Below are 22,534 nucleotides of genomic sequence, written 5' to 3'. Positions count from 1 at the left end.
GAGCTCGTCCGGTCAACGGAGCGTTTAGATATTTTTGTGATTATAAGTACCTCCATATAAATAAATATATCGCACGCTGAATCGGTCTTTGTTGATCTATATAAATAAAATGCACAAAGATATACCAGTCGGTGGCTGAGTTGACATCGCGTATGGGTCCCACCCAGGTATAGTGCGTTCAATTCCTCGGCTGGCTAAGTCCTCCATCACAACTCAAGCAACATTTTCCGCTTACTGTGGTGGTACTAGGAGATTTTCAAATATTGTCAGGTTCTTCGTAACCCGGGAATATTTCTCTTTCTTTAAAAAAAAATAATAGCTTTCCCTGAAAATCATAAATGGCACATTTTAAATCGTTATGTAAAATTTATTCCTCAACATAAAAATGCCTTCACAATCGTAATATTTTTGGAGAAAAAAAAACCGCGAAAAAACCATATTTGGTTACCAAAATAATATTATTTGAATGCCCGAAATAGCAAAGGAGAGTGATAATTTTTAAAACGTGTGATTTATCTATTTGAATTAATTAAAAATTATGAATCGGACTGCGATGCAATGCTAGGTAAGGTTAGATACTATTATTCACTATGCAACATGAAATAGAATAACAACATAATTTATATAATATAATTTTTTCTTCACATAGAAGCAAACAGAAAAAATGCAGCAAATAATTATATTACTAGCGCGATCACAACATGCACCCGCTATGAAAAAATACACTTTTTTCATTGCTAACATACAAAACTAAATTACAAAAATTTTAGTGTGATAAACTACTTACACTTAATTTATCTCTAAACATTTATTAACAGTCAATGAATTACAATTTGTGAGCATATCAATTCTTTTGAAACTAAATTCTCTTTATTTCTCCACACAATTTTTCATTTTTATTATTATTTCTCATATTATATTCAATAGTTAAGATTACTAACCGTTTTCATCACAGACAAAATTATTAAAACAGCATGGAAATACGTAATAGGTGCTTTAACTATGCACAATTTTTTAAATTTTATTATAGCGACTATTTAAACATTGTAAATTCAAAAAATGGTATTAAATATATGTATAGTAAATTACACTTCTTAGTCCTCCTCACTGGGGTGAGTTGTGCTGTCATTCAAATTTTCTATTCACTTTATATCGGGCGGAAGGATGTTGTGGAGTTTCATCGCAAAATAAATATAATTTCTTTGTCCGAATGTGCTTTTATGACCTGGAATATTTTTGATGTCACTGTGAATTAAGCTTGTTTGATGAATACGCGGTATTGTAGAGAATTCAATATTTTTGAATTGTTTCAAAAGTATATTTTTAGCATATATTTGTTGTATGTTTGGTACATCAAAACTATTGAAAACTTCTATCGATGGCGTTCTTATGGGTACTTTCAGTTTGGTCTTTATGATTCATTTTTGAATTGTGTTCAGGTTATGTACGAGTACCTATATACTTAGATACAGCAGATCCCCATATTATAATTACAAATTCAATACGAGAAGACATAAAGCGTGATAGATTTTTTTCATGTCCTTTTTATTTACCACATTTCTTAGATTTTTAAAGAAATATGTAAGTTTTGTAAGTTTTTCCGTAATACCTTTGATATGGTGACCGGGTACGTCATCAAAATGACAATTCAACAAATCTCCGAAAAGTGATATACATACAGTCAAGAAAATTGATGAATCAAAAATTAGGTTAAATAGGTTACATAAGTAACTATTAAACCTAGTTTTTGTATCATCACTTTGAATGACTCTACATATATCACTTTTAAAAAGTGTGTTGAATTTTAATTTTGATGAAATATCAGGGAACCCTTTGATATGTGGGATGTAGGTCCCAACTAAGATTTTCATCAATTACTACCTCGAGATATTTAATATAATTTATCACTAGTCTTATGTAGGAAGAAAAGTGAGTGATTGATTTAGTAAAATCCGGTTAAAAAGGTGATGGCAAGCCATTTACTAATAAAATATTAGTCCATTCAGAATATATCGGAACAAGTGTTCATGCAGCTGCGCCTTTCCTAATAAATATTATGACGAAACGCAACAATATTAGAATTTTATGTACACGTATTCCGACATCGTCCCTTTTTTAACCGGAATACGAATAATTTAATTGAATTTTTAATAAATTAGCAATATTTTATGTCAATTTTCTCCGTGCATAATTTCAATTTGCAAAATCTAAATATTGAATAATCAAGGTTATGTTCAAAGTGACTTTTTTCGAGTATACAATAATAATTGACCTGTAATTTGATGCCCAACCTAAACCAACAACAATAAAAACGGCTGTAAATGAAAGGGTTAAAATCAACACAGAAAGCTAAGATAAAAACACGTTTTCGCAGAAAAATGATAACAAAATACACATAAATTGTACACAAACAATATTATAAGGCACGTTGTCTAGTCCTACAGCCTTTAATGTTGATCATTCGTGATTATAGTGTGGGCCGATAATAGTGATTTATAAGGAGTTAGATAGAACTTTTAAATTCGATCGCGAAAGAGTTTTGTAGACAAGAAACAAAAGATACAGAAATTAAAGAAGTTAATAGGTTTTTTCTTCCTTTTGTGTTTTGTGCAAATACATTAATTTTGATCTGAATTTAAAGCGGTTAAAGCTGTGAGTGTTTACGTGATTTATCCAGTGCAATAAAACACACGATTTTTAGAAGTAGACTGTTTAGGATTATATATCTCAATCTTAACATCCGGTTTGAAGCGTTACTCAATGATAATATCAAACAATCGGATATCCAATGTCGACAAGAAGTAAATATTCTACCGTAGACTTTGTAAGTTGTGGGAAGTTATAATATTTTTGAAACTTTAATTGATTTGAATATGAACATAATTGCTCTCTCAAAACCGTTAGTTTAGTGTAGTTTGTCAAATGAAATAAAATATAACATTTTAAAACATTGTTATTTTGTCGTTGTGCTATGATGAAGGTACGGTCGGGTCCAAAACTAATTGTAGGCATGTTATTAAATTTGTATTAAGACACAAAGATCATGATTAAGGGTGTGGGTACCGCCGCCCCGGGAACTATTTATTGGATAACCACAACCCTGCCATAGGTCACCCCAAGTGATTCGCTACGTTTGGTGAATAAGCAGGGGTGTCCGGTTTGATGGCGTGAGGTTTGTCTAGATCTTGGCAGCGAATACGTCTGATGGCGGGAGTAGTGGGTGCCCCAGTGGAACCAACTCAGAGTCTGACCGGAGAAGAAGTGGAATTTGTGGAAGAGGATTGGGCCAGGACGGAAAGGGTGAGGACCCGAGGCGAATGTCTAGGGACCGCAGCCAGCGGAGAGCATTTTATTGAAGAGGCCACATCCAACCGCGGGATACACGAGATTTATAATTTCTTTTTTTAAATTAATTGTTTTTGTTGTCAGGATGACGCCCAGACAGAAGATACGACCGTGATAATAGAAGAAGATAGGGGTGAGAGCATCAGCAGAGGAGAAGGGGCGGGAGCAGACTGTATAGCGAGGAGCAGGCCGAGACCTATGAGGGACATATGGCCATCAGGTTAGTAATATTATATCAAATAATCTTTAAATAACTCATAGTCAGCGGAAAATACCGCGCAAGTTGCGGAAAACTGAAAAAAGTGACTGGATCAGACCCAAGCATAGAATACGTTGAAGAAATTGGCCCATACCTAAATGTATCGAACAGTAGTTTATCGAATTTTAAATACAGTCTAATCCATGTCTAATCATATCAGTTATTATTGCGCAGCGGCAGCGGACGTTTTCGGAATACAAATTAATCCTCGCAGACAACAGGCTAATACCATACGTACCTACTAAAAACATATTGGAACTAAAACTGATCCTCCCTGCTTCATTTTTATGGGCTTTTAAGATTTTGAAAAAATCTCCTTTTTATAGAATACTTCAAGATATAAGGGACTGGTGATCTTAAATCGGCCAAAATTGATTAAGGTTGCACAGCTAGGACCTTGGACATTAGGAGAACCTCGAGGAATTTTTGGTTATACGATGGGGATATTTCTTACGAAGTGAATAAGCGTACTGAAGTTATGACCTTGAATAACTCTTAAATTGGTTTCTTCTTATAAATTATATTTATAAACGGTGTAATAATCTGACGATAATATAGGGACACGGATAAACGTGATTAATCCATAGTTATATCACGGAATATTGGAGCCGTATGGGGAATCCTTGAACTCTAGATCTGTTTTTTTAATTAATCATTGACTTTAAAACTTAGCGGAAAGGTTAGTTTCCCAGAAGTGAGCTTCCATAGATAAGGGCCGGAATTCCGATTTTCTACCGATTTATAAGATATTTACCTTGAACACTTTAAGTTTCTAAGTTTTTAAGAAAATATATTTTATTTTTCAAGATAATATCTGAAGATTTGTAGGCCAGAAACGTTAATTACATAAAATTCCCTCGATGGAAAAAAATTGCAAAGTATGCTCCAAAAAATATTATTTACACGTTTGTTTCTGTTATATTACAAGTTATATGTATGAAAAACTTTACATTGCTTCTTTAAAGCTCTGCATCTTTAGTAAGGTTTTCGAAAAAATTGTGTATGACCAGATGTTTTCGGCCTTGAGATCGTCACTCAATAATAACCAACATGGGGGGGAAATCTACAACCACTAACTTAACGGCATTCACCGAATTCTTACAAGATAACATGGATCAGCGTATATAGGTAGATGCATATATACAGATTATAGCAAAGCTTTAGATTTATTTTATTTTTATTTTTATTGAATATACAAACTGTAGTCTTGATAGATGGTGATCTTTAATAACCAAAATAACTTTTATTGTAACAGAGCACACACATTACAGCCATTACAGAGACTTATACTTTTTGACACCTACTTCCTGTGCATGTAGTGTTACCAACTGAATGTTATTTCATTGCCATATTACAACATCCTCCCTCAATGTAATAACATTCCAATAAATCGTACAAATAACTCTTTACTCAATGATTTAGTGAAAATATCCGCTGGTTGTTCGCTAGTTTTTATGTATTTTATATTTATTTTATTATAAAGATGAGTCAGGCACCGGTGCTCAACAAGTGTGTCAACTATTCTCTAAACACTTTCAGTTCACCTACGTTAATGATAAGGACACGAATGATCCCAGTATAGTCGATAGTTTTACCTATATGAATAATCATAACCCGATTGGGAACGTACAAATAAACAATTTTTTGATCAATACATACAGTGATGGTATATCGCCATTCTTTGTCTCAAAATGTGCAAAAATCTTTCATACCCCTAACAAATATATTTAGAATGTCACTAAAAGCAGGAAAATTTCCTACAAAGTTTAAAGAAGCAACTATAATCCCTATTCATAAAACAGGTCCTAAAAGCAACATTGTAAACTACCGCCCAATCTCAATTTTAACTGTATTTAGTAAATTCTTTGAAAAAATTGTCTACGATCAAATTTATACAACAATTGTTCGCAACATACAAAACCAACAACACGGATTTCTACAAAAAAGATCGGTACTAACAAATTTGGTAAATTTCACGGAATATTTAACGAGCAATGACAATAGAAACCAAGTAGATGTAATCTACACGGATTACTCTAAGGCCTTCGATAAAGTAAACCATTTCATTTTAATTAAAAAATTAAGTCAAATAGGCATCCATGGTGCCTTACTTCGGTGGCTCACTTCATACCTTCGGAGCAGACTTCAATGTGTATCAGTTGCGGGAACTAAGTCCAGTTTCTTTTCCGTGCCCTCCGGTGTACCTCAAGGTTCTCATTTAGGGCCATTATTATTTAATGTGTATATTTATGATATTTACAAATGTTTTTTACACGCCAATTACCTAGCATATGCAGACGATAAAAAATCTACTTAGTTATCAAATCAATCGAAGATTGCATTAAACTTCAAGAGGATCTCAATCGTCTTTTTAACTACTGTGAATCAAATAAACTTGTAGTAAATACCTCAAAGTGCAATAAATTATCATTTACACGTAACAAAAATAAAATTTCCTTTGATTATACATTAAACGGGACACAAATCAAAGAAGTAGATTCTATCAGAGACCTTGGGGTAATACTGGATGTGAAATTAAACTTCATTCAACACACTGATGCAATCATCAACAAAGCCAACAAAATGTTAGGATTTATAATACGTTTAACGAAACCTTTCCGCAACCTTAAGACTCTATATTCCCTTTACACAGCGTTCATCCGTCCCCACCTAGAACACTGCACACCGATCTGGACTCCTTTTTACCAAGCTCACATTGAAAGAATCGAAAGAATTCAAAAAAAAAAATTAAACACATTAATTATAAACAAAACTTACATTTCTCAAATTACGCCGATTCTATTAATTACCACAACTTCAACTCCCTTCATACACGACGTTTGATTTTTGACCAAATCTTATTATTTAAAATTCTTAACAATGGCCTCGACTCACCAGAGCTAATGAATTTAATAAATATTCATATTCCAACAAGATCAACACGGCAATCCCATTTGTTTCATTTACCTACATATAGAACTAACTTAGAAAAAATTCACCAATTCCACGTATATTTATTTATTTCATTTAAACGCCCATAGGGCTTTTACATACAATGCAATTATGTTTTTTAAATACAATAACAATAAAGAGTTTACATAATATATGAGAATAATAATATGTGCCCAATATAATAATAAATTTCAAAACATAGACATTTTTAGCAATACACTTCACAAATATCGATTAGAAGTAACTCGTACGATCGAAAATTAATACAATAGTATGGAATGTATCCAGGGCATCTCCTATCCTCATCCTAAATTCCTATTCCTCCCCTCCTCACCTAAAATATATATATATATTTTTTAATGCAATAAAACTCCATCTCCAATCAATTTTAATATAGGAGACTTTTTTGGCTTGACTGTATTTAACATGGATATGTTTATATTTATATTTTATGTATAAGCTGTTTGTCTCTTACCTTTACCAATAAATAAATAAATAAAAAAATATTTTTCACTAGATCTTTGACAAAGTAAAAACGAATATCTACGTGCTTCAAACGTTTAATAGATTCTGTAGCTGCAGTCAAGATTGCTGACTGATTATCACAAAAAATGTTTACCGGACAAACATTTTGAAAACTAAAATCATTCAATAAGTTTATCAACCAACAAGCCTCACCAGCAGCCATAGGCTAGCATTACACTTGTAAGTTTTTTCGTAAATTTACGACTTCTAGCCAATGGGCGCATTGGATTTTCAAAATGCAAGATGCCCATTGGCTAGAAGTCGTAAATTTACGAAAAAACTTACAAGTGTAATGCTAGCCATACTCATAGCCACATACTCAGACTCAGTTGACGACAGGCTCACAGATGCTTGTTTCTTAGAACTCCATAATATTAAACATTTAAAAATAAAAAAAATAAAACAGAAGTGGACTTTCTATCATTTATATTACCACCCCAATCTGCATCGCAAAAACCTACATCTGTGCATATGTAAATCAACTTATAATGTAATGTATACTTAACATAGCGCAATACCCTTTTTAGAGCAGCTAACAATACATCAATATTGATACCTACTTAGCATTGAAACAGCAAAACACAAGTCTGGTCTTGTACCTTGTACAGCATACATTAAACTTCCTATTATCTGCCTACATAATTTTTCAATATTTTTATCTACCTTTTGATTTTGAAAGATTTTAAAATTGAAATTTTAATCCATCGGTGTAGCCACCGGTTTACAATTTTCCATTTGAAATTTTACAAGAATATTTTCTAAGTAACTTCTTTGACTTAGTTCAGTTATCCCAGATTTTAAGTTCTGACTCATATTAATACCTAGAAAATCAGATATACATCTCAAATCCTTCATTTTAAATTCACTATTCAAAGCCTTTTTAAGCTGTTTAACTTCACAGTTATTTGTTCCAAAAATTAATAGGTCATCAACATATAACAATACAAAAATTTTATCATTTCCATTATACCTTCTGTATAAACACGAATCACAGCTTGATCTTAGAAAACCCTCTCTAGTCATGACATCATTGAACTTATTATTCCAACACTTAGGAGACATTTTTAAACCATACAGTGATTTGTTTAATTTTACAATATTTTCATTATTAGAATAAGCTCCTTCAGGTAACTGAATATATACCTCATCTTGGATTTTTCCATACAAAAATCTGCCGGTAACATCCATTTGATAGATTTGCAAGTTTAATTTATAGCACTCTTTTTAGGGTGAATTGCCTGATACAAAAAAAAAGTTTAATTTACTAGCAATAGCAACAAAAAGTCTAAAAGTGGATAATTTTGCTACTGGAGCATAAATGTCTTGATAACTAAACAAATTATCTTGTTCAAACCCCCTAGCAACCAACCGGGCTTTATATTGATTTGGAACTTTAATTTTGAACACCCATTTGCTACTAACAACTTTACTTGGATCTACTGGCTCAATGTACACTTCCCACGTATTATTTTCTCTCAGTGTTTGCAGCTCTCTCTCTCTCTCAATGGCCTCCTGCCACTTGGAAGCATCAACCCTACTCACAGCGTCTTTGTATGTCATCGGATCAGGATCAAAATTAATTTGTACATTGTTGCATTTATAGAAAGAAGTTTGTTTCCTTGTTCTTTTTGATCTCTCACAGTAGTGTGCTAGTGGATTATCTTCACTCACTGACTCATTTGAACTCAACTCATCAACACATGGTTCATTATCACTTTCCGATTTGGTTTAATATAGCATATCTTCTTCAGTAGAGATTTTCATACCACCTTCATCTTCCAATGTTCTAATTTCTTCATTTACCATTGTTTCGGACATCTGTGATGGTTTGTCTTCTAAAGATATTATCTCAATTGATTCCTGAAGTTTATTTTCATTTTCTAAGAAAATTACATCCCTCTTTGTTTATGTTTACCCTATGGTATTCTTATGTGAAAAATATATCCTGTACCCTTTCACATCTTCGCTTTAACCAACCATTGGTCCTTTCTCACCCTTTTTGTCCCATTTTCTTCTTCTTTCTTTAGGAATGTGCGCATATACAGGTGTACCAAACACTTTCAATTGACGGATGTCAAAGTTTCTGTTTGTCCATACTTCAAAGGGAGATTTTCCTTTTACTTTGCTTTTTCCAGTCCTATTAAGTACAAAAACTGCAGTATTTACAGCTTCTGCCCATAGTTTTTTTGGTAAACTTTTTGCATGTAGCATTGTCCTTGCAGCCTCCACTAAGGTCCTATTTTCTCTTTCAGCCTTTCCATTTTGCTCTGGAGTATATGGAACAGTCGTTTGATGGGTTATACCACGCTTTGAGAACATTTCTTTCTTATTTTCATTTCATTACTTTCACTTCTTTGTTTATAAATTCCAGTCCATTGTCACTTCGAAAGATTTTAACCTTATTTCCAGTTATATTTTCAGTTTTATTTAGAAAGTCTTCAATACAATTCTTGATGTCGTATTTATTTTTAACAAAATAAACATATCTAAAATTTGAGTAGTCATCTTCAAACAGAACAAAGTACTTCAACCCTCCTAGTGACATTTCTTCCATTGGGCCACACGTATCCGCGTGAATTACTTCACATGTCTTCTTGCTGGTGTAATACTTTTTGCAAACGGCAACCGGTGAATTTTTCCTTGTAAACAACTTTCACATTTCGGAACTAATGTTTGTTGTGAATCGATGTTGTTTTTCTGTAAAACTTCCTTGACATACTCAAGGTTTTGATGAGCTAATTTTTCGTGCCACAAACTAAAATCATTCAGTTCTGATTTTGCCACAATTGCAGTATTGCATTTAAAACGTAAATCCATATAAAAACCGCTTCCGTCTCGTTTTGCTACGGCACAAATATCTCCATCTTTGTAAAATTTGCAAGACTTGTCACCTGTCATCATAACATAACCTTTTTTTAGCGCGATTGACAGAGAACAGATTGATTTTCAAATCTGGTACAAATAACACGTTGTTTATGGTAGTGTCAACCCATTCCGTGTTGTTTTGCACCTGTACCGCCATCTGGCCACAGCCCAACACACTGATTGACTCGCCATTACCGACTATCACTGATTTATTCAAAATGTCTGTTAAATTTGTAAATAAGGCTTTAATAATAATAATAATAATAATATTTTATTCCAGGATGTGGGGAGGTTTGTGCAATCCCACACGTCCCATATAGATATACATTTTTTTTTGTACAATAGATATAATAAATTATCAAATAAGGAAAACTATGCAGGGTGTGGTCTTGAGTGCGCTTGGGCCCAGCGCTCACTCAGGAGTGGCGCTTGGTGCTGGTAGGCTGCGGTCACCAACGTATTGGCGGAGGCCATTAGCCGCATCCTGGCTCCAGTGACCCGGTGTCTCATCAGGCCGGCAAATCCATTCAGTCCTAGTTCCGTGAACATTGTCGATGCGCTGCTGTATCTTCGGTATCCAAATATTATTCTACAGGCGTCATTATATTGAATTCGGAGTCGTTCCATCGAGCAAGTTCGGTAGTAACACCATGTCTCACACGTATACAGGCCAGTACAGAATGCGTTGAACAGTATTTTTTTAACGGTATTGCTGCATTTGCAAAATCTGCGGGCAATCATGTTAGAAACTATGCTAAGGCTTCTCCTTTGTCGTTCGATATCGCCATCGTCCGATAGGTTTTCATTAATAATGTGCCCCAAGTATTTCACGTTCGAACATGTATTTATTTTTGCCTCGTTAAGGTATACGGGGAGCATATTACTTGTATCTTGACTTTTTCCGTGGTGGAACGCAATCAATTCCGTCTTCTTCGGGTTGTACATCATATTATGCTGTTTTCCATATTCTTCACAAATGTTTAGGAGTAATCTTAATCCCTTGATCGACGGAGCTAGGAGGATCATGTCGTCCGCGTAGCTTATATGATTCATACATATACTGTTAACACGACAGCCCGTTCTGATGTCCAGGCGACTTGACAACTCGTCCATGTATACATTAAATAGAATGGGGGACATACACCCTCCTTGCCTTACTCCTGACCGCAAATATATCGGCTGGGAGTATGTACTTGCCCACCGTACAACATTTTCTTGCTGGGAGTGCCATCGGGATAGTATGTTTATAAATGAGGTAGGTATATTCCTATCTTTCAATTTATCCCATAATGTTTTATGACAGACCCTGTCGAAGGCTTTACTTAGATCTAAGAAGCACCCGTATACGGTAGTTTTTCGTTTCTTGTAGAATTCTATTATTTGCTTTGCAGTATATATTGCCATATTAGTGGATAGTCTACATTTAAATCCCATCTGGTTATCTTTAGACATTAGTTTATCATTTATCTCATTTAATATTACCCTTTCAAATAATCTAGCAGTTATAGTTGCTAAAGATATTGGCCGGTAATTGCTGGAGTTAGTCATGTCTTTATCACAACACATATGTTCATCCGCACCGGTGTCTACGAGCCACTTAGAATCTGATAATATTATTACTCCAGCGTCTGGACGGTGTAGGCCCTGTGATTGGTCAAATTCAAATTGTGTTTAAATAAGACTTTAAAGATTAAGACACCATTTCATACTGAAATAGAATCGCCACATGTAATACGATATTTCTTAAAAAATATCGTTTCTGCTTATACAATTTTTGGATAATATCGAAGAAAATATGTCTTAGAAAGTTCATAATCCATTGGATTAATTACATTACAGTGAAAATTATCCACAATTACGTGATTACGTTTGACGTTTGACAAAAAAAGCACGCGTTAATTCAATATGGCCGATACCCGAATACGCATCGCGGCTAGGTGGCCGACAGAGCGCCCCTCTGGCGGTGAAGAAACGAATCAAATGACTGGCGCGTATATTTAAATATGCAAAATTACTTGAACATCAAGTGTTTAATAATAAGATTTCTTCTGGAAGTTTAGTTCTACTTTGCAATGGCATTTTTCATTATTATTTATAATTTTTTTTTGCTTATCTGATTTTATATTGACATGTTTTCTAATTTCTAAAATTTCTAAATTATTTATTTGCGATGCTTTAATCCTGAGTGAAGTATTTTAAGACCTGAATTTTTATCGAAAGTGTGATTCAAAAGATGATTTGCAAACTCATATTCACTATTTCCATTTAGAACCCTGAGATGTTTTTTAGTTCTGACTTCAAAGTTTCTATTGGTTCTACCTTTGTAAAATAAATTACAATCCAGCCCAATTGAGTTTATAAACTCCTGATTTTTTTGTTTGATTTTCGCAATCTATATTACTTATATATCTATATCTATATTACTTATTAATCTATATTAATTATTAAGAATATATTTATTCATTCTGTTATTAGTGTAAAACGCCGGTTGAATAGTACCAGGAATGTTTATATACATATATAATTTTAGAAGTGTCGTTATCCACAAACAGAATTCTACGCCATTGTTTATTTATATCTTAAGAACTAGGGTAAAAATACCGTTTGAAGATAATATGTTTAATTATTTTATTTAGTATTTCAACTATCAATTTATTAGAATAACCGTTATTAAATGTTATTTGTCTTATGAATATATTGTTTTATGGTTATATGCAAAAAAAAATTTCAGGTCTTAAAATACTTCACACAGGATATAAAGCATCACAAATAAATAATTTCGAAATTTTAGAAATAAGAGAACATGTTTATAAAAGTAGATGTAATTAACAAGAATTTTTTTTTATAAACTCTCTTTTAAATATTTTCCCACTTAACTGGTCTTTCATATTGTAATTCCTAATTCTTATAAACCCAGCCTACTCTTACCCCTCCCCCCTCCTTCCACTTCTTTTTTCCAATTGTAATCTATATTTAATTTTTGACTTCGGTGTATACTTCGTTCATGAAACATGTATTGGTTGTATATAATAAAGTGAAGTTAAAAAAGTTATTTGTTTTTTAATAAAATAAAGTTTAATCGGATAACATTATTTTATCTATTTCCATTGTATATCAATGCATACGTACATAATAAAATGTAAACATTATATTTATTTATTAATTGGACAATTTGCATGGCGCCGCTTTTGTGAGATATCACCTCAGGGGCGCTATATTGTAATAATCTACCTTTATATATAGATTTTTACTCTCCTGATGAAGGTGTATATATAATCTAACTTTAAACTTTATTAGATACAGTAACAGTTTTAGGAAAAGAATTACCATCAGTTGGAGTAAAATTCACACCTTTTAATTAAACCGACTGCTAATCACATTGCACAATTACCCTCCTTTTATCCATAAACACGGGTACAATTAATCAATATGTAATAATGTATTATTTCAGTCAACTTTGTTGTAACTATCTTTAATTGTTGTGACAAACTATACGATATTGATTCAACTTATAGACATTGACGGTTGTAACACATATTTAAGCACTGCAAGTCTCCTATGAGCAAATTATATTAGGTACCATAACAGTTAATATCAGTTGTAGACATGTAGTCAATAATAGTGTTTCATTTGAAATAATCCATCACAAATACGTAAAATTTCATTTATTCAAACAACTGTCATTCTTATTATGCCTAAATTGAGCATGTTATTATTCATTAACTCCTTCCTGTTCCGTGTTTTAACAATATATACTCACCCTCTCTCTGTGAATGACCTAATATCTATCTATTAAATGTAACTGTTGTTAATATCACTTAAACTGGGCGCAGCCGAAGTAAGTGCCGCCCGCAGGGCCTAGCAGCAAAAACCCGCGGAGCGGGTTTTTAACTGCTAGTCTTGATAATTGTCGTAAATTTTATTTAATACGACAAACGCATTACTTTTCTTTGTGTTGTATTCACTTGAGTCTTTATTTAACCAGCACTGCGATTTATAATGTCCAAACTTGCCACAGTAACAACACTTGTTATATTTATTTTCTTCATTGTTATTTTTATTTTTTCCTACATTCGCTCTGGAAATGTCCGATTTTTCCACACTTAAAACACTTTCCATTTTTTTTTTTTTTCATTACGAAAGCTGACGATGATGGGGTTTGTTGAAGTTCATCATTTTTTTCAATAAATCTTTCTTCCTCCATCAACAACCTGGCCACTAAGTTTTCCAAGGTTTGTTGGTCATCACGAGCAGATTCCCAAGCCGAAACGAAATGTTTATATTCTTCTGGCAGCGACATGAGTATTTTAGTTATAACAAATTTCTCAGAAATTTCTTCTCCCAATTGTTTTAACTAGTTCTGTAATTCTTGTATTTTTAATAAAAATGCAGACATTTCTGTTCCTTTTTCATATTTGTACTGAAAAAATCGCTGTTGTACAATATGAATGCTGGTCTCCGTTTTTTGTTCACACACACTCTGCAACTTCTTCCACATTTCCGCTGAAGTAGAACATGATATAATGTGTAACATAACATTTTCTGTCATCCTTGTGACTATTAAGGACTGAGCCTTTGCACCCTTGTTTTCCCAAATAATTTTCTGTGCACTTTCTTCAGGTTTTGTACTCCGACCTTATCCACTATATCCAGCCATCCTTGTCCACGTAACAATACTGCAGTCTGGAACTTCCACACATTACAGTTTCTTGACCCCTCCAATTTTAACATGTTCTGATTGCCTTCCATCATTACAAGATGTTTTTCCTCTTTTCACATGTGCCTGGGCCCTTAACCTGTAGTCTTGATAAATAATAGATGGTTATCTTTACTAACCAAAATAACGTTTATTGTAACAGAGCACACACATTGCAGCCATTACAGAGACTTATACTTTTTGACACCTACTTCCCATCTACTTCATGTGCATGTAGTGTTACTAACTGAATGTTATTTCATTGCCATATTACAACACAAACACAATAAAATAATTTACAAATGTAAATATTTCGAGGCTGATTGCGAAAAAAATAGAAATTTTTAACGTAAACTGCGAAAATTCAATTGAGAAATTATTTCTCGTGTTTGAGTTGGGGAGTGTTGGGTTGGGAGTCATTATGGTTTATAAGTTGTAAAATTTCACTAGTTAAAAATTAACAAATAGTTATAAAACTAGATGATAAATTTGATAACACAATATACCTAATTAAGAAAATAAGAAATTTAATTACAAACTAAAAAATATAACTGAAATAATAATATAAGAGTTATTAAACTAAGAAAAAATAAAAATAAAAATGTACTTATTAGGTACGAAATAATAGAAGGTAGGTACAGTACTAGTTGTAAATTGTTCAAAGACCGAGCTGGCAATCTTGTATGAAATGGGTACTTAATAAAATGCAACAACAATAAACGCATATTAGGAGCGCATAATATAACTTTAGAAGATATGTAAAAAAAATATATGTAGCTTTTTTTTTTTTTTTTTTTTTTAATAATAAATCTTGTTTAAATAATTTTTTTTATTAATCATTAATCAATTTTCCTAAATTCATAACGTGAATTTAGGAAAATTTAATCAATAAAAATTACAAATGAGTTCACATAAACAATTATTTGAAAAATGTATCCAGTGAAATTAGAAGTTATTCATGATATCTTGCTGAGAAAACTTTTACAAATCGGTGTACACGGAGACCTCCTCAGATGGCTCTCGTCATATATAGCAAACCGTAGCCAAGCAGTAGTCGTCGGTGGCTATAAATCGAACTGGGAAACCGTGCCGTCGGGAGTACCCCAGGGGTCATTATTCGGACCATTACTCTTTAATATATACAGGGTGTATCGGCACTAACCCGACCAACTTTATCCAGCTTTCCTTAGCACATTTGGAGTAAAAAATGTTATGGGCACTTTGCTGTCCGGTAGCATTTTTTAAAATTAAAAACAAAAAAAATTAAAATTTCCACACTACATCACTGTCATTGGCATTGCGTTTCGTGTTCAGCAGCTGTTATAAGCAAGTATGTCAAAAAGCGTCTTCGCTCTTTCGCACACACTAAATAATAATAGTTAAAAATGAGACGAATGGTGCCGTGCCATTTCGTTGTGATTCTAAAAGTGCGCCAATATAGGTAAACACGTGCAATATTCAACGGAATTCGAATAAAATATTTGCCAGATGGGTTTTCAAACTTTGACAAAGGATAAAACAGTAGTGACATGTGGTGAAAATATGAATAGTAAATTTTCTATTAATAAAAACGTTACCGGACAGCAAAGTGCACATAAGATTTTTTACTCCAAATATGCTAAGGAATAGCTGGTTAAAGTTTGTCGGGTACGTGCCGATACACCATGTATATTAATGACATTGGGAAATGTTTTCACCACTCCAGAACTTTATTATTCGCAGATGACATGAAAATATTCTGTGGAAATGAGTGTACCCGCGTGCAAGAAGATCTAAATCGCCTAAATATTTATTGTGCAGAACACAACCTGCAAATAAATGTAAAAAAATGTGGCACCATCAGCTTCACCCGAAATAAAAATACCATTTCTTTTAATTACTCCCTTAACGGAAACAATACTGAGCAAAATGACAGAGGCTAAGGATCTGGGAGTAGTGTTAGATCCGAAATTAATTTTTGAGCGTCATATCGAATCCATGGTTGCAAAAGCTTCCAAGGTACTTGGCTTTGTACTCAGAACCTGTAAAAAAATTTAAAAATAAATACCATGAAAATGCTGTACTTTGCGTATGTACGCAGTTCTCTGGAGTACGCCTCTCAAGTCTGGAATCCCACGTATAAGTCACACATAGAAAGGATTGAGAAAGTGCAATATCGTTTTCTACGATACCTTGATTTTCGGGCCTATCGTTCTCATCTGAGTCACGAGGAGTCAGCAGCTTTTTTCAGGATTTCGTCACTGGAAAGTCGTAGAAACTCCGCAGACGTACTATTTTTACAAAAAATTGCCACCTCTGTGATAGATTGCCCGGAATTACTAGAAAGAATTCAATTAAGAGTACTCATCAGACAAACCAGACAAAATCAGACATTAAACATCCCTCAATGTAACACGAACTCAAAACAAAATGCTTTTATTCACCGTGCTTCATACAATTTTAATACTTCATACAGTGAATTAGACTTATTTAACTCAGCACCCCACAATTTCAAACCTAAAATCAATAAATAATTATATTATCATTATTATTTTTTTATTAATACACATACGTACATACCTACTACACATTACACAGACTAGATCCATCCCATACCCCTCCCTTCCGCCATCCCATCCCTATAGGCTAATGTAACTTTTTTTCTTACATAAATATTAGAGATGTGCCGATTATGACTTTCGCCGACTAGCCGACTAGCCGATTAGTCGGTTGTAATAAGACCGACTAGTCGGCCGACTAGTCGGCTAAGCCGACTACGGTTTCGGGGATAGTTCTAGGTACCCTGAAATGTCGCGCATGGCCAAAGTGTACCTCTGCTGTCCCGCAAGTTCTGTTTACAGTGAGAAGCTGTTCTCAGAGGCCGGAAACATATATGGAACAAAAAGAAATCGATTGCTACCAGAAAGGGCAGAAGCTTTAGTCTTCTTACATCATAATTTACCCTTAATTAAAAAAATATAAGTAAGTTATAAAAAATATAAGGAGATTATGATATTTTTGGTTGTCACAATTGTGACTTTGATTTGATTAGATTATGTAGGTATGGTTATAAGTAATATGTTTTTTTGTTTTTATCAAACAGTTCATGTTTAGAATTTTTGGATATATATATATATATATATATATATATATATATATATATATATATATATATATATATATAATATATACATATATTACTGTGCATCTTGTACATACAATCTTGCTTTAATACATATAACTGAGTTTGTTAATTTAAAAAATCTACTTTTTATTTTAATAATAAGAAATAATTGAAGATACGAAGATATTATGTTGTTTTTTATGTTAATTAGGATAGGTACTAATTTTGTTCAATAAATGTAATAATTATGTTTTCTTTACAAACAAGTAATTTTAAAAACTGATTACCAAAGGAAAGATTGCTTTACATTTTTTAATGTATAAGACTGATTATAAAAAAATAAAAAAAATTTAATCAAGGTTTTTATTTCATGTAGTCCCCCGCATTCATATTATTGAGAAATACATACAACGTAAGAAGCCGGATAGTCGGCGCTCTTTGCCGATTAGTCGCCGACTAATCGACGACTACAATAGTGGCCGGATAGTCGGCTTTACCGACTAGTCGCCGACTAGTCGGAACATCTCTAATAAATATTATATATATTCACTAAATAATTAAAATACCTAAGTGAAAACCTATTATTGGTTAAATAATTAACACTTATTACACCATACCTTGTAATAATTATAACTGTTGGTTTTCCAAATAAAATAAAAATAAAAACAAAAATAAAATAAAATAAATGCTACGGTGTTTGTAAAGAATTTTTCGCTCTATTGTAAATAAGTCGTGTTTAATTAAATATTTTCACAACTGTCGCTTACGCCTATTGCTTTTAAATAATATTAATTATAGTGCGCTCGCTACCACTTGAATATTTACCTATCTTCCTTTGAAAAACTTTAAAAAATTTATGCTCGAGGGCTTCGTGAGCAGATGTGTCGTTCAACGTTCTACGATCTACAGACGTGCGATTACGTGTAAATATTTCACGTTTTTTCAAAGATGGGAAATACACGAAAGACATCTCGTATTTCAAAGAAAACATTATATCTACAAAAGGTTCAACGCATGATCCAAGCTAATAGGTGAGAAGAAAAATACAATATTTGATTTATAAGCTTATATTTATTATAAACGATAATTTATTATAAAAATAAGTAATTAATATTGTTATAATTAAAGATATTATTTTATTTTTTCAGAATACATACTTTGGGAAATAAAACTAATTCCAATGCATTAGAAATTACGGGGTAAGTTTTTATTAATTTAGTTTTTCTTGTTGAGGAATACCTATATGATAGTGATTTCTTTTTGAATTAACTTTCTACGTACAAAAACACACACGTCACTTCACATCAGCTCTGATGATGGACACTGCAACGATGCCCGAAATATTGGCTGAAAGGCAACAGAATAAATAACGATAATAATTATGTTATAATAATATATGAGCCATCTGTTTCAAATAATAATATTGAGCCAAAATAATAATGAAGTGCAAGCAAAAACAGCTATTCTGAAACTGTGGGGAATTTAATTTAATTTAGTGATTTTTTGTATTTCTTGGGTATTAACTATGTACAATTTCTAGACATTTTTGTTTTATTTTTCAATGTACATTTGTTACTTAAATTTCGTTTACTTTGCAACCGGTTTCGACACAACCGTGTCATTAACTAGCAATCTTAAAACTAACTTAAAGGTGGGAGGAGTCAAGAAAACAGAGAAACATTGTCAATAAAAGTGATTTACTAACTAACTAACTAACTAACCATCACGCCGTTTCCCCGCAGGGGTAGGCAGAGAGGACGGACCGCCAAACAACTCGGTCTTGGCACACACTTCTTGCCTCATTCACATTCATACATCGTCTCATACATACTCTTCTATTATTCTGACTCTTGACATGGCCCTACTCTAGTATCTGATTCACTTGATCGTGCCATGTCTTCCTCGGGCGTCCCCGACTTCTGCTACCATTCGCATTTGCATCATATATCCTCCTTACACTCCTATCTTCGCTCATTCGCTCTACATGCCCAAACCATCTAAGCGTCCCTTTCTTAATCTTACTCATTACGCTTACATCAGCCTTGCACTCTTTGCGGATCTCCACATTCCTCACACGATCAAACATGGTTTTACCACACATACGCCTCAGGGATCTCATTTCAACAGCATTCAATCTACTTTCATCCTTTCTTTGCCAGTTCCATGCCTCACTTCCATACATCAAGGTAGGTACCAGCACTCCGTTGTGGACTGCTAACTTCGCTTCTTTGGACAGTTTTTTGTTAGCGCCAACGGCGTTCAGTCCTCCATTAACGGAATTACCTGCATTTACCCTTCTTTCAATATCTCTGTCAGCCTTCCCATCTCTCGTAAACATACTTCCTAAATACACAAACTCATCCACCTGCTCCAAGTATTCCTCATTCACAATTATATTGCACACTGTTTTCGTACTCTCTCTTTCAAACACCATTACTTTAGACTTACTTACATTCATCATCAACTCATTCTTCATGCATACTTCGTTCATCCTAGACACGAGAGACTGTAGATCTTCTATACTATTAGCAATCAGCACCGCATCATCAGCATACAACAGGCAACATACTTTCAAATTATTCAAATTCGCGCCCAATCCCACCTCTTTCAATTCTTGCATACAATTATCCATGTATAGATTGAATAACCACGGTGACATTACGCAGCCTTGTTTAACACCTTTTGTGATATCAAACCACCCCGTAAAACCACCGTTTACCCTAACACATGCAACGCTTCCCTCATACAGAGACGCGATTGCCTGAGTCAGATATGTATTCACTCCATACTTGGACAACACCTTCCATAGCTTTTTCCTGTCGACTCGGTCGTATGCTTTTTGTAGATCTACAAAGGCACAGAAAAGTTTCTGGTTTTTTGCCAGAAACTTCTCAGTGAGCATACGCAATGAGAAGATCTGGTCCATGCACCCCCTTCCACTCATAAAAGCACCTTGCACATCCCATATTTTATCTTTTGTTTCCTTTCTTACTCTTTCAATCAAAATTCTACCATACAGCTTGCCAACTGAACTTAGCAGGCTAATAGCCCTATGATTCCCACATTCCATACGTGACCCTTTACCTTTGTATAATGGCATTATCACAGCCCTTCTCCAGTCTAAAGGCGTATAACCTTCCTTTAAACATTGGTTAAAAAGATAAGCACAACCATGTGAGAATTATACGGCTACCTCCTTTAAAATATTCAGCAGCAATATTGTCAAACCCGACAGCCTTACCATTCTTCATACATTTAATCGAACTTTCTATCTCATCCATGCTAATTTCGGTAACATTCACTCCATCGTCATGCATATCTGATTCACCGCTGGAATCACTGTCACTCACTTCGCTTTCGAAGACTTCCTCGAAATAATTCATCCATCTCTCTTTTATTTTTTCCTCATTCGTCAACATTTTTCCATCTTTTGATTTTATCACTTTCATGCTTCCGTTTTCTGGGCCACTCCGGGACCTTTTGACTTCTTTCCAAAACAACTTAATGTTTCCTTGGAAATGGTTTGTCATTTTCATTCCTTCTTCCTCTTCCAGGCGTTTTTTTCGTTCTTTCACTCCAACTCTTACTTTTTTCTTACATTCCTTATATACTTCTTTCGCTCGATACTTCTCTTCGCTGGAAGCACTGCCAGCCGCAATCAGACATAACCATGCTTTCTTCTTCTCTGAGACCAGTGCTTTAATCTCATCATCCCACCATGCATCACCTTTCTTCCTACCTTGCGTACTTATTCCACAAACCTCTCTAGCAGATTCACAAAGACACACTTTTATGTGGTTCCATGTTTCGTCTATGCTTAGACCATCCATTTCCTTCGCATTCAATCTTATCTCTGCACAATTCATATACTTACTTCTCACATTATCATTTTGTAGTTTTTCTATTTTGACTCTTGTTGGAGTTAGTACCGTTTTCACTTTAGAGCGCCAACCGCGAAAGAGGTTTACTCTTGACACTACAAGAAAGTGGTCAGTTTCGACCTCAGCCCCTCTGAAAACTCTCGTGTCCTCGGTAACAGCTCTCAACCTAGAGTCAATTACTACAAAATCAATAATTGACCTCTCATTTCCTCTTTCCCACGTATATTGGTGGATACCTTTATGATCGAAGAAAGTATTCGACACAAACAGGTTCCACTCTAAACATACTTCAAGTATTCTGTTCCCGTTGTCATTCGTTCTTTTATCCCCAAACATACCTAAGACCGAATCAAATCCGTCACGTCTAATTCCCACCCACCCATTCAAATCGCCTGCCATTATAATCCTTTCGTTCATATTTTTTAGTCTCATTACATCATTCACACCAGTCCAAAAATCATCTTTCACTTCATCGCTTTCAGAATTGACAGGGGCGTAGCAAATAACAAGAAACACCCTTGTCAAACCGATTTTAAATCTGATCCACATTATTCTCGGACTTACACATTCATACTGCAACATACATTCAATCATTCTGGGAGACAGTAGCGCTGCAACACCTTGACAAGCCCTCTCCGTATCTGGTCTCCCAGACCAAATGACGAGCCTATCATTATGCTGCATTGTACCGCTACCCTTTTTCATACTCTCTGTTATACACAGTACGTCCAAACATTTGCTCACCATTGTATCACATAGTTCGTTCATCTTTCTTTCCATTCCTCCTCTAATGTTCCATGTACCAATTCGACATTGATCACGTTCCGTCCTCCTCTTTGCGCCACCGAAGGGTTGGCGATGTGATGGATAGCGAACCTCATCGAAATCTTTGTCGGCCATTCCCTTCC

The 22,534-nt window shown here is 34.0% G+C and overlaps 1 protein-coding gene across 1 annotated transcript in view; it reads left to right on the top strand.

Moving 5' to 3' along the window:
* The first annotated feature begins 2,483 nt into the window (after positions 1–2,483).
* Positions 2,484–22,534, top strand: part of LOC149416970 (transient receptor potential channel pyrexia-like) — a 58,585-nt gene continuing 38,534 nt past the window's right edge. The window contains exons 1-2 of the mRNA XM_089641356.1: positions 2,484–2,824; positions 3,430–3,565. Coding sequence (XP_089497482.1) covers positions 2,789–2,824; positions 3,430–3,565 — 172 coding nt within the window. The 5' untranslated portion in view covers positions 2,484–2,788. The remainder of the gene's footprint in view (positions 2,825–3,429; positions 3,566–22,534) is intronic.

Source organism: Hesperophylax consimilis, chromosome 16 (assembly GCF_061612785.1).
Source record: "Hesperophylax consimilis isolate HC1 chromosome 16, BYU_Hcon_1.0, whole genome shotgun sequence".
NCBI lineage: Eukaryota > Metazoa > Arthropoda > Insecta > Trichoptera > Limnephilidae > Hesperophylax > Hesperophylax consimilis.
This window is presented reverse-complemented; position numbering and strand designations above follow the sequence as displayed.